General features: G+C 38.4%; 1 protein-coding gene across 1 annotated transcript; it reads left to right on the top strand.

Moving 5' to 3' along the window:
• Positions 1 to 4,020: 4,020 nt before the first annotated feature.
• mdfic2 (MyoD family inhibitor domain containing 2) lies at positions 4,021 to 12,466 on the top strand. The gene is made up of 3 exons (XM_084744094.1): positions 4,021 to 4,224; positions 8,795 to 9,016; positions 12,086 to 12,466. Exons 1-3 carry the CDS (start codon positions 4,128 to 4,130, stop codon positions 12,340 to 12,342), a joined length of 576 nt encoding a protein of 191 aa, XP_084600220.1. The 5' UTR covers positions 4,021 to 4,127; the 3' UTR covers positions 12,343 to 12,466.
• The last annotated feature ends 674 nt before the right edge of the window (positions 12,467 to 13,140 follow it).

A 13,140-nucleotide genomic window follows, 5' to 3' on the forward strand; every position in this document is an offset into this window, starting at 1 on the left:
ATTTGACAAAGCTTTCACCAGTGACTAAAAGCCAGTCTCTTGCCTCTTGCTCAGTCGCTCTGTTTTTCACTTCTTAGTTTCAGTGTCCTCACTGGTCCTCTTGTCTTTGCCATGATGTCCATAGAGGCTACCGAGCCTGGTGAAGTCTGTTGCCCACTCGCTCAGCTCTGGCAAGTGGTAGAGCACAGAGAGGCAAAGCACAGTGCTACATATCATGTCTGGCTGGTATACAAACAGCTAAACTAATTTTAGCATTGGATTTAGCTATGTTCATAAACTACATGATTCACAAATCTTGTAGCGCGATCTGACTGCTGACATTCTGCCATGCATTGCTTTTACTAGCGAGATCATGGTATGAATTTATGCTGTTATAGAGTTTGGTGAACTTTGAAATGCTTTTCTTCCACCACTCTTGGTCGTGTCTAGCAAATCAAGGAACCGTTGAACTGCAAAACTCACAAGATTTGTATGTGTTGTTTCTTCATTGTGCATGTTGTACAAACGTTAAAGTGATCACTCTCACAATATCTTTCTCAGGTCTGGGGTTCCCTTCAATATTTGACCGTCACTCTCTCTCTCATTTGCTTGTGTCACATCCATACGTCTGTGGTCACTTCTGGCTACATCGTCACATATGCACCTCATTGATTGGGCTTTAAAAAGGTCAGCGGCAAACAAGGTCAAAGTTCAAGTAATTTGAACTTGAGGTATCATTCTCCCTATTACAATTCAGTGTACCATCACAATAACTTGATGGTGTTACTCACTTAATCCTGTGCAAGATTAAGGCATTGCGTAGATTAGGGGATTTTATTGTATTGTTTTTCATGTGGGTGTGGAAATGATTTTAATGCAAGCTATATTACTTATGGTTTTATCTACATTAAAACCTTTTTTGCTGTTGTCCACCAAAAAGTAGTTCTACTACAACTTGTAACTGTGCTGCTCTCCATTTTCAAACACAACACTGTAGTTCACCTCCTGACTTTGGTAGTACATGAGCAGAATCAAAACACAGACAGAAAACTGACTATGCATATGCATGCAAAGAATTCAAAATATCATGACCCACTTCTGCTAACGGAGAAAGCCTTTGTGTAATTAATAACCAAATTATCATCGCTTAATAATCATGGTCTGTCCACTCAACAACATAAAGAAAAACCCCAACAACAGGGAAATTCCTGTGATGGAAAATTAAGATGAAGAAGTTAAAGTAACAGGTTCACCCCTGAGCCACAAACAGCACGTACAGTAAACACAGCAAGACTGAAGCTGTGATGAGAAGCAAGGGTGGATGTGTGCACTCTTAGAAATAAAGATGCTAACTAGAACCACTAAGCGTCCATCATCTTAGTCAATTGGAGATCCTGTTTTGGTTCCTGTTGGAACCCTCTCAGGTAATTCTACCTGGGACCCAACATAAAGGGTTATAGCTAGAACCATCTCTGAGAGGTTTTACTCAGAATCTCTTACAAGAGGTTCTACAGACCAACAAGAAGCCACCCAAGGTTTTCTACCAAAAACCTTTTTCAATTCCAAGGGTTTTATCTAGAACACACAACGGGGGTTTTGCAGAGAACCTTATTATATTCCACAGGTTTTATCTGGAAACCACACAGGGAGATCTATTGAGAACCCTTTTATATTATGATACAAAGAACCCTTGACTTAAGACTTCTCCAGGGATTTGGTATGTTGTTGTCACATCATCACTAGAAGACCTCTTTCTTCCAAAAGGGTTCTTTGGATGACCAGGGTTCTTAAAGGAACCCTTAGTCTTGCCAAGTACCCTTGACAAACTATTTCTTCAAATAAAAAAAAGGCTCTTCAAAAGCGAATAGTTTGGGCAGAACCGAAGCCCCTCAAGAGGAACCCTTTTGGAACCCTTATTTCTAAGAGTGTATATGTGTGTGTAGCTCAGCTGTATAGCTGAGTGGCTGTTTACAACTGTAAATAATGGAGGGGATTGTGTCAGAGAGCTCTCACTTGGATGTGGTGTAATTTGTACCTGAACTTGATCTCAGGCTGTCACTTCCCTCTACATTAGGGATTGCTCTAATGGGCTGGCGTGTCAGCCACTGTGACTTTTCTGCAGACGCAGGAGCCAAATTAACCGCCCAACCAGCTGAACCTCTCAGACGGCATGATTGACGCTGACCAATAAAAAAAAAAAGAAAACTGCTGTATCAGAGAGAAACAAGATCACAGAGTGGAGATATGGTGTTGTCACATCATCACTAGAGGCCTTTTGGAGAACACAAGAACACAATCTTGATTTTCGATATCAAACTGTATCACCAACACAACACAAAGAAAATGGGAGGATAAGGAGGAGGGGGAAGAGAAAAAGCACTAGAAACTCTGTGGAAGTTCTCTTCAGGAGTTATATTTACACTGAGTGCAGCATAGTGGGAGCTCAGTAGACAAATACTCTCACATCTTAATTTTTCAATTAGCATGGCTCTTGTTCTCTAAACATATGCAAACACAGCGGGGCGTCTATTAAAATGCAACTCTAGTGTTGAGCCTAATTAGAGTAAATTGGTTGGCTTGTATTCGGAGAAATTTGAATGCAGCTCGCTATTCATGTTTCACTGCGTGTTTCGCCCCAACAAACAAACTGGCACTGGCTGCCTCATGCATATGTTCAGCACAATCACAGCCTTGAAAGAGTGAGTGAGATGTACACTCTTACTAATAAGGGTTCCTCCTGAAGGGCTGGGGTTCTACACAGAAAAAAGGGTTCTTCGTAAGACCAAGAGTTCTTCAAGGATTGCTGAAATGAAGAAGATGGTTCTCGATAGAACCTCCTGGGTGAGTTCAAGATAAAACCCTTGGAATATGAAAGAGTTCTTGGTAGAACCCCTTGGGTTGTGGTTGAACATTCTAGGTGGGTTCTAGATAATACCCTTGGAATATGAATGGGTTTGCAGTAGAACCACCTGGGTAGGTTCTTCATAAAACCCTTGGAATATAAAAGGTTTCTCAGTAGAACCCCCTGGGTAGTTTCTAAATAAAAGCATATGAATATAAAACAGTTCGTACCATGCCATGTGGGGGTTCTAGAAAGAACCACTGGAATATAAAAGGGCATGCGGTAAACGCCCCTGGGTGGTTCTAAATAAAACCATAGGAATATAAACAGGTTTGCGGTACCACATCATGGCCGGGTTTAAGATAAAACCATTAGAATATAAGGGTTTGCAATAGAACCCTCCTTGGGTGGGTTCTAAATAACCTTGATCCTCTTGGAATATGAAAGGATTTTTGGTGGGTGTGTTCTAGATAAAGCCATTGAAATATAAAAACTTATACCACCATTAGGAGGTGGGAAGATTTTGGATAGAACCATCATAGAGGGTTCTGAGTGGAACCATTACATTATAGAACCTCTCATAGTTGGTTCTGGTGGAAGGTAGAACTTCTAAGTGGAACCAAAAATGTTCTCCTAAAGAATCCTTTATAGTTCTGACTAGAACCTTTATTCTAAGAGTGTAGGGTGTGCATGAGTGAGTGTGTATCTAAATGTGTGCTGTGTTGTCGTTTCTTTACAACAATCAGTATCTGCCAAATATTTTTAATATAGTCTGCAAAATCATATTAGTATACCATCACAAAATCTCTTTATAGTGCGCCCTGATAGCTTAATAATGCATTTGTATAGGGAATTACAGTTTTAATGTGATATTTCCCTTTATTATGTGATGCTCTACATTTGCCTTTGGCTTCATTATCACTTCATAGAGAACTCAAACTAATAAAACATTGCTGACTTTGTCCCGGTGATGTTTTAATAGGAGCGGATCTCCAGTATTTTTGCCAACGTCATTGGAACATTGGAGAGGCTTACAGTACAGCAGGCAGCAGGCCAAATGGACCCTGTGCAATGTAAAGGATAATTTCTCCTGGATGCTCTCTGCTTTGCCGAGGTAAACAGCTGCCTCCACAGCTAGGACAAGAAGACTCTGCCCCGCTGCACGAGAACCTAATCCAGAGTGTATGAAGACACCGGGCTGTGGTAACACTGTATCAGACATTAACTCACATTGGCCTCAGCCTCATATTTTTGGCTTGAGGTAATCAGGTTTGTCATACGAAGAGCATTTTTTATTTGTGATGCAATGGACCAGATGGCAGATGAAATGACTGTGAGAGCTGATGTGAAAGACAAAGGGAGAGTAAACACTGCTGTGGAGAGCGATACGTGGGCGAGAGGAGGTAAGTTAATGTGACTCAGGTCTGTGGAAAAAAGTCACTCTTGAGTCACCGTGTTTCTTGTAAATTTCTGTTGATCATGTACACACTGTAAAAATTATACAGGAGTTTAGTGGAATTAATCGTTTTTCATTAATTTAACAGAAATATCCAACTTTTATTTAGTTTCTTAAGCTTAAGATTTCTAGTATTTATATCAGAACTTTACAGAACTTATAAGCATAAGTTCTTCTAACTTTTGACTTGAAATTGAAGTTGAATGAATGTACTGTACTGTACTGTAAAGCACTGGTTTTCAAACTGGGGTTTGAGGACCAACAGGGGTCCTTGAGTTGCTTGTAGGGGGTCCCCAACAAAAGAAAAGAGTAGAATATTTTAACTTTGATCACATTTTTGGGAAATTGGAAAAACAAGGAAAAAAACAGAGTTGGCCATTTTGATTGACTGTAATTGATAGTGATTCTAGACTGATGATTGGTTGACTTTGAATTATCTTCAAACAAACAAACAAACAAAAAATACTCAGAGGGGGCTCCTTAAACTGGGGGTCCAGCAGTTTAATGTGCATTTATTGTGGGGGTATATTAGCAGACTTCCCAGCATGCATAGTTTGACTATGAGACCCTTCTTTTTTGTCATTTGAAGAAAACATATATAATGCAAACTTGCTGTGTGTCTCTAATAGACTCTAAGATAAGTCATGGTTGCTTGTTTCCACTGCAATGAAAACACTGTGAACCACGATAAAGGTTAGTACTAGATTCACCAATTAAAAATTAATACATACTAATGTATAGTAAAAAATATACTTATAGTAAATGTTACACACTATAAATATTCATCAGTGTGACTGAAGAGTTGTTGATTCAACTTCATATCCTAAACTTATTGAACATGTTTTCTTATGCACAAATGAAATAATACTTGTCTTTTCAAATTGAAAACCAACTTAGTATAGTATAAGGCAGCCTGGATGCCAAGTTTTTTAAAGTTAAAGGTCATGTAAAGCACCAACGAATGTGTGTTCTGAGTTTGTCGCATCACAGACATGTTATTAACCACCCAGTATATAAAATTAGGCCTCAAAGTCATGAAAAAATTAGCAGTTTTCTCTGCTCTGAAACATCTGAGCGCGTGTCCACTCCAGTGTCTCAGTGTCAAACACCCCTACGACCTGAAAACAACCTGAAACATGGACGCTTTGTTGGACATGTCCAGACATGTTTGAGCCACCAGAGCCAGAGGACGGTATTTTTTTTCCCTCTGTGTTGGGTTATTGGAACTGATGTGAGCTCACACAGTTCAGTTATAACTCCACAATTCAGTGCTACATACAAACATTTTCAGCAATATTTTCTAACATGTATAATGTGTTTAGAAGTAAAGACTTTAATGACAACACTGACTACACTGTTTTTACAGTGTCATCCTTCCTGTTCCTATCAATTTCACAGCTAACTTACTACTATATTTTGCTACATAGTTAACTTGAGAAATTAAAGAAAGCTACATAGTTTCAAAAACAATTTCCTCAACAACTCACATTTTGCAGCAATGAAACAAATGTAATTTGTCAGCCACTTGCTTACATACTCTTTAAATTGTGTAGATGTTTTCTGTTCTGCAGTTCTGATGTGCTGCAAATTCGAGTTTGCATTTTGATTTAAAACATGAAGTGAAATTATCGTCAGATCCACTGCTCTGAGGTGCCTAATGAGTGAGCGTGGCTCACTGAAACACTGGAACAAAACCTGAAAAATGCATAGCATGCCTGCAGGCCTTATTTCTCTATCAGCTAATGGTCATGGGCATGGACCAGCTTTACTTCTTACTTAATTCATTAGATAACCCGGGAGCATCACGCTGCTTCTCAGCTCAAACATGCGCCCAGACGGCACTGATTTGAGAGTTCGTTTTAACTTGTTGTACTTCAAATACAAATCCCTGCCTTTGCCTTCTTCACTTCTCATTCAATCACTGAGAAATGACAGATACAAAACACAGACAATCCTAATGAAAGATAAAAGGAAGATGCCAAAACAAAAGGTGATAATAGCAGAGACTATTTTGAACTTTGTGTTCTGTAAACTTTGTTTTCATAGGTATTAAAAGAAAAAACAGCTAATAAAATCTTAAAATTGGCCAATACAGCCCTGAGCAACATCCATTTGTATCTCTCTTTCAACATATTAGGTAAGACAACAAATACAGTTTATTCGACTTTCAAAACTGTGTCCAGAGTGTGAATAAATCATTCGGCATTAAATGTTAAATAAAACAGAGAAAGGAATGGTGAATAATTCATTTCGAATAGGTGGTGAAAAAGTAAACAGTCTGCAGCCAGAGCAATAATTCATTAATATCTATTTAAATCAGATGTTAACAAACAGATCTACTCCTGCGCTCTACAAATTCCCCAGCCTGCTTCAACATTATGTTGTCTGGGTTTCTGGAAATGTCCTCAGAACACAGAATGTACATTTTACAGTGTGAAAGCAGCGGGTTTGAAACATTGTCATGGTGTTTGTATGGTCACTTTTCATCAGCTGTTTCAGAAGCTAGAGGAGTAGCACTAATGAAGTGCTATCCACATATTTAAGCTTCATAAGCTCCACTGATCTGTGTCTCCAAGCCTCCACAAGAAATAAAAGCTGCTCTCAAACATCAGGAGATAATGGACAGTTGTCAAGTTTGCATCAATCGATAATTTCCAAATAATGAACCTGCCTGACTGAGTATCCACAACTACTTGATGCCAATATATCTGACCAACAGAGGGACATTAGTCATGTGATGTTTATCACACATCTTATGTTGAGGTTGTTTTCTGTCATACTAAGTCATGTTCTATTATAATGTTTTTATTGTGTTGTATTATCTTCTGTTATATCAGTTTGTGTTGTTTAATTTCATACTGTTTTGATTTGTATTGAGTCATATTGTATTCTGTTATGTTCTATTTTATTGATTTGTGTCCTGTTATTTTGTCTTGTATTGTCTCATTTCCTTTCATAATCGATTTGTGTTGTGTCATCTTACATTGTGTAGTATTGATTTGTGTGGTTTCATATAGGGTCACGTCCATGAGAAGTGTACTGTGCACCGGCACAACACTTATTTTCTCTCCAAGTGAGGAAACAAAATATTCACAGTTAATGTAATTTGTTTCTAAGTGCTTTAATATTGAATCATCACTAAATTGCTCGGCCCCTGTCAGACACAGCATAGTTTTGGCAGTGAGAGGAGTCTTTTTCCAGTTCTTACATATATTTATGAAAAAAAAATTTAGAGAGACAAAAACAGAGAGGGGAGAGTGAACACTCATATAGACTAACTGCTGCATAATTTTCTCAGCATGATGAAACTATTCTTAAAGTCAGCCCAACATTTGAACATGTGGTCAGTTATAGTTGTCTATTGTGTGTAAATTTGCCAGTGTAGGAACAGTGGTTACATGACCTGAAATGAGCCACAATTTAAGTGTGCGTGTTATTGATGTGCAGGTGGTACATGCAGATTCAATCAAATCTGCATGTACACATCAATCATCCACATGAATGTATTATTGTCTCCAATGCAGAAACCTGAAAATCTACCAGGCTCTGTAGACTGTAATACCTTTTAAAAGATGTTGAGCGGTGCAAGCTTTCCAGGTGATTTCTTTATTGTGTGTTGATGTATGAGTGATTTATTAATGATTAGAGAGGCTGCTTTCAATTTCATTTCCGTGCATGCAGTAATGTCACTGCAGCAAATATTGTGGGGTGTATGAGCAGCAAAACTCGAAACTGTAATGAATTGAACTTGTTGTAACATGACAGGACAGAGGAAGCTCAGTAGAAACAGAATTAAGGTGCACTGCTGTGCCACGTGCGTAAATGTACACACAGTGTCTCGCTTACTGGGGAGATGCAGACTATTTCCCACTCAAAACCCATCTACTATTAATTATATTATTAATTTGTATGACATGGCCTGTCTGTTTCACTGATTAACCACAGTGTCCACTGTTGTAATTGCGAACTGCTCATCACTAGTGTGAATGCATGCTTGCACGCATCATATGTAGGTGTGCTTTAAGACTTTAAGAAACAGCACTACATTCCTGATAAAGTTGCATTGGATTGCTTTGTTTCATGTCATATTTTATTGATTTGTGTTGTGTCATGTTATTTCTATTGATTTGTGTTGTTGATTTGTCATATTGTACTGTATCATGTCCTATTGTTGTATCACATCATATCCTCTAGTATTGATTTGTCATGTCGTATCACATCCTGTCCTGTTGTCTTGATTTGAATTGTGTGCCCTTGCATTTGTATTGTACTGCATTGTGCTGTTTTGTGTCATATCAGCAGCTTTAGAAATATCAAAAATATCTGATATACAAAATATCATCAAATCTGATCAGTTAAACCAGTGTCCTTTGTGTGTCAGCATTAAGGCCTTGGTGCTCTTGAGCTAACATGCTGGTTGTGATCTTTAAATACTCAGTAAAGTCAAAATTCACAAATACTTTGTGTAACCCGTTGCTGCATATATTTCTTTATTTAACATTTCATCTCCTGGACAGAAAGGATACAATCTGGAGCTCAAGTCAGCGACTGGAGACTTGGTGATCCTGCAGAAACCGAGCCTGGGGAGACCAGTAGAGACACAAATGCTCAGCGACCAAGAGAGTGTGACAGCTCTTCTTCCCCTCTGTTCTCTTTAAAAATGTACCTGAGGAAATCTTCCTCTGCAGCATCCTCCAGCACAGACTCTCTGTCTTCTTCTCAGGAGAGCAACATGGGAGGTTAGTGACACCTGCACTACACCCATCTGATGACTGTGGTCTGTTGCCAAAAGCCTCTAGATAAACACACAGTGAGAGCATTGAAGGAAAAAAAAAATGTTGTGTTGAGTTCTCAGTAAAACTGTTATGAAATTAACTTTTCCATCATGGCTTTTCTACTGATGAAATAAACGATGATTAATATGCAGAATAATAATGCCACAGACCACAGACAGAATAAAAAATTTGACAAATTGCAAGCTTTATGCCTCACCATGCTGTGAGAATGCTTAAATACAGTTCATATAATCAATTATGAAAATGTGTGAATAATTTAGAAACTGAAACTACAGCAAAAAGAGAAACACTAATGCAAAAATGGCCACCAAAGTAGACTTGCTACTGTAGATGCAGCAGCATAAGTGATTACACCATAGTCTATGTTCTTATTCACTTCTATTAAATTAAATAAATAAAAGGTTAGTAATTTATAATGGTAATTAATTTTAATTAAAGAAATAGTGGTAACACTTTATGATAAAGGTCTATTAATTATCAATAGTTAATACTTGATAAGCATTAAATCACAGTTAATTAATAACAACTAATGTATGAATTAATACCATAGTTCCCATGAGCACCATTAGTAAATGATTACTAGACAAGTTAACAAATGATTAACTGTGAGTTAATGCTTATTAGGCATCAGTGCTTATGCTTATTGCTTATTACACATTAACTACTGTCAATTTATTGTAAAATGTTACTGAAGTAGTGGAGCATTTTATTAAATACCCTTATTCGCTTTCTGTCCAAGATATTAGAATACTGATGTCAGTTTCATGTCTGTGGGTTAAATACAGAGTTGGAGCATAGTTAGCCTAGCTTAGTATCAAAACTGAGAGCACGGAAACCAGCTTCTGTCAGCTGAAAGTTCATGAACACATCTACCTAAACTTTTAAAGTTCATTATTGAACACTTCTTTTTTTAGCTTGTTTGATTAATTCACACAGACTGAAATTTATGTTTATAAATGTGTGGTTTAAGAAGGAATTAGATGCTGGAACAACTTCTTGATGAACAACAGCTCATCTGTCCACCCACTACTTCTGTGCAGTGTCTCCAGCTGCATTGTGGTTTGCCAGACATGATGAGTGACCACAGGTTTTTGGTATCAATCATGGGGAAGGCAATCAGTGCAACTGGGTTGTTGTTGTCCAAGTCACAAGATCCAGCTGTCAACAAAGTTAAACTGCAGTTGCATGTAGATACACGCTACTAATTTAAGGCATGAAAACAAATAAGCAGGGACAGTTACTGGCATGACATACAAGAATTTCCTTTGTTTTAGTGCTGTATTCCTTTAAGATGAGACAAATGGTCAGAGGGTGGGAACAGGCCCTGTTTAATAATTGATTAATGAAAAAACAATGAATTAGCTATTGTTGTTTATTGATCACCTAGATGTCCCTTCAATACAGTTATTAACTTAAAGTCTAATGTCCAGGCGACACCGCCTCCGTGAGAAGTGCATATGTGTTGCAGAACCTCTTGCTTTTTAATTTTGGCACACGTATTAACAGGTTAAAGCAGTCACACAGCTCACTTGAGCAGTGAGGCTCATGTGCCTGTCACACGCAGCTACAACAACACTTAATTTGGTGTCTGCAGTTGTCAGCAAAAGCAGACAGTCCAAAGGATCTGATGATAGTCATACTGGCCTCGCACCAGCAACATGAAACCTTCCACAACAGTTCCAGTATCTATATTTGTAAAATATGTCACAGACAAAAAAAACATGAATGAAGGGCAGTATTTTTCCAGTGTGCTCTCTGTTTTTATTTTTCTCTCTCTCTTTCTCTCAGCACAAGGGCAGACAACAATCACATTGCTTTCTGGTTACAACTTTTTTCTTCAACTCTCCAGCAAACTTAATGTACAACTGCAGAAAGATAGAAGCTGGCAGTAGCTGTGCTGCTGCAGCAAAGCTGTCAGACACAAGTACATGCAGGTAGCATGGCTCGCACATTATTGCGTCATTACCATCACCAGTGAGATTATGTCTGTGTCTTATACAGTGCAACTGTTTGTTTATCCATTCACTTGTTAGAAGTGAGCAGATCTCAATAAATGTCTAGCATATTTCCATATTTCAGCTGAACCAAAGTTTGATCATTTTTCTTGCAAATAGAGCCACCATGTGGCTATTTATGTTTGCTACTCATAACTCCTGATATAACATTTGAATGTATTTTTAAACTGCAATGACATTTATATAATGTATACTTACAAGTAATCCTGCAGCAGCGTGACAAATTTATACAACTTTAACTTAGAAGTCATAAGTCTGAATAACTTCAAATTTAATTCAGACAAAGTCCTTATAATACCATAAAGGATATGTGAGTGATTGCCTACTTGCCAGCTATTTTCATCTTGATCCAGGTTCAGATTTAAAACCTCTAAAAATATAAAAATGAACAAAGAATCAGAGGGTCAGGCAGTTTTGTTAGAGGTATGCCTTCACTAAATTCTTGGCAACACAAGCCAAAAGGACTTTTCTACAGCATGTCTTTGGTGAGTAACTGTCTGTTCATGGTCAGCGTCATTTGATGATCTCACGCTTCATAGCACCCATGGGGGCACCATTTGGCAAAGGCTGCTGCAGGAAGACACATCGCACATTGTTTCACTGCTACCACAACACAACTTAGAAATGCTCTTGGCAAAGTGTACAGAAGAGACTTCTGGTAATTGATTATGTCTCCAAACAGCTTTCTTGCTCGTCTCTCTGTGAGGGATCAAGGCTTGATTTCCTAAATTATGCATGTGTAAAGGAAGGAAAGGAGGCTTTTAAAATGTTACAAGGCATAAGTGAAGAGCAGCCTCTCTAATAGCAGTACAGATGATTTATGTCCCAAGATATGGTTTAATCACAATTCATCAAACATCATCTCAAAGAGGTCATTGTAAATGTGTGAAGAGGGGAGACCTTTTTTTTTAAAAAGAAATAATCAATTTGCGTTGAATAAAGCAATAAAGCAAACCACATTTTGAATGTTCTTCTTGACTGGATGTGTGTCCCCCAGTTGACTATGCAGGAATTGTCCTGAACTGTCTCTTCTGCCGGTTCTACGACATGATCCACATGCTACCTGACTCCTGTGAGAGAGCTGCCAATCACTGCTGCCCCAGCTACAAACAAGTGGTCACCACAGCGGCGTCCACACCCAGCAGTAACGATGACTCTTGCATTGACTTGGACTGCGGTCTATTCAGCTGCAGTCAGGATGCGAGTGACTGCCTGGAGCTGGCTATGGAGATTTCAGAAATATGCTATCACTAGTATCAAACACATCAACAATCATTACAGGGAAACTGGTTTGATAATCAAAGATCCAACTGTCCCGTGTGTAAACGGGGCATTTCTAAGGGCTAAAACACAAATAATTACAAAGAGAATGAAATGAAAACTGTAAAATTCAACATTTGTGATATTAAAATGACAATAAATATATTCATTATCAGTCTGTGTATGCATGTGACCTTGTCTTTACAGTCTCCTGTCTCTTGAATGTATAAATGTAGACCCTGAATCAGTATTCAGTCAGACAACCTTACATTGCTGCTTTAAAGCAACATTAATTAAGATATCAGGATGCAATTCACTTATACACGGAGCATATTATTACATTACTTATGATCAACAAGCAAGTTGACGATTTTATGAACTCAGCCAAACATCAAGCAAGTGTGACAATGCAAGACACAGCGAGCCAGCTAACATTACTTACTAGTGCAACAACAAGAAGGCCAGCTTGGCGTCTTTCTCGTACCCTTTTATTTCACAAAGCTCTTGCCAATGACTAAAAGCCAGGATTTAGCTTTCTCTTGTCCAGCACTCTTGTTCAGTCAATCCCTCTTTTTCTTGTCTTAGTTTCCTCCATCAACGTCCTCTTCCGTCTCCTGCTATGATGTTCGTAAGCTGCTGAGCCAGGTTACATTGCCCATTTGCCTGGCTCAGGTTCTGGCAATACACCTGCGACACTGTCCGCCAGCATAGAGAGACAAAGTCCTTCCCCTTCTGATTGGCCCATGGCATCTTACTTCAGAAAAAATTCGAACAGTAGTCAAGAGTTTGAAT

Source organism: Lutjanus erythropterus, chromosome 2 (assembly GCF_056507025.1).
Source record: "Lutjanus erythropterus isolate fLutEry1 chromosome 2, fLutEry1.hap2, whole genome shotgun sequence".
Taxonomy (NCBI): domain Eukaryota; kingdom Metazoa; phylum Chordata; class Actinopteri; order Lutjaniformes; family Lutjanidae; genus Lutjanus; species Lutjanus erythropterus.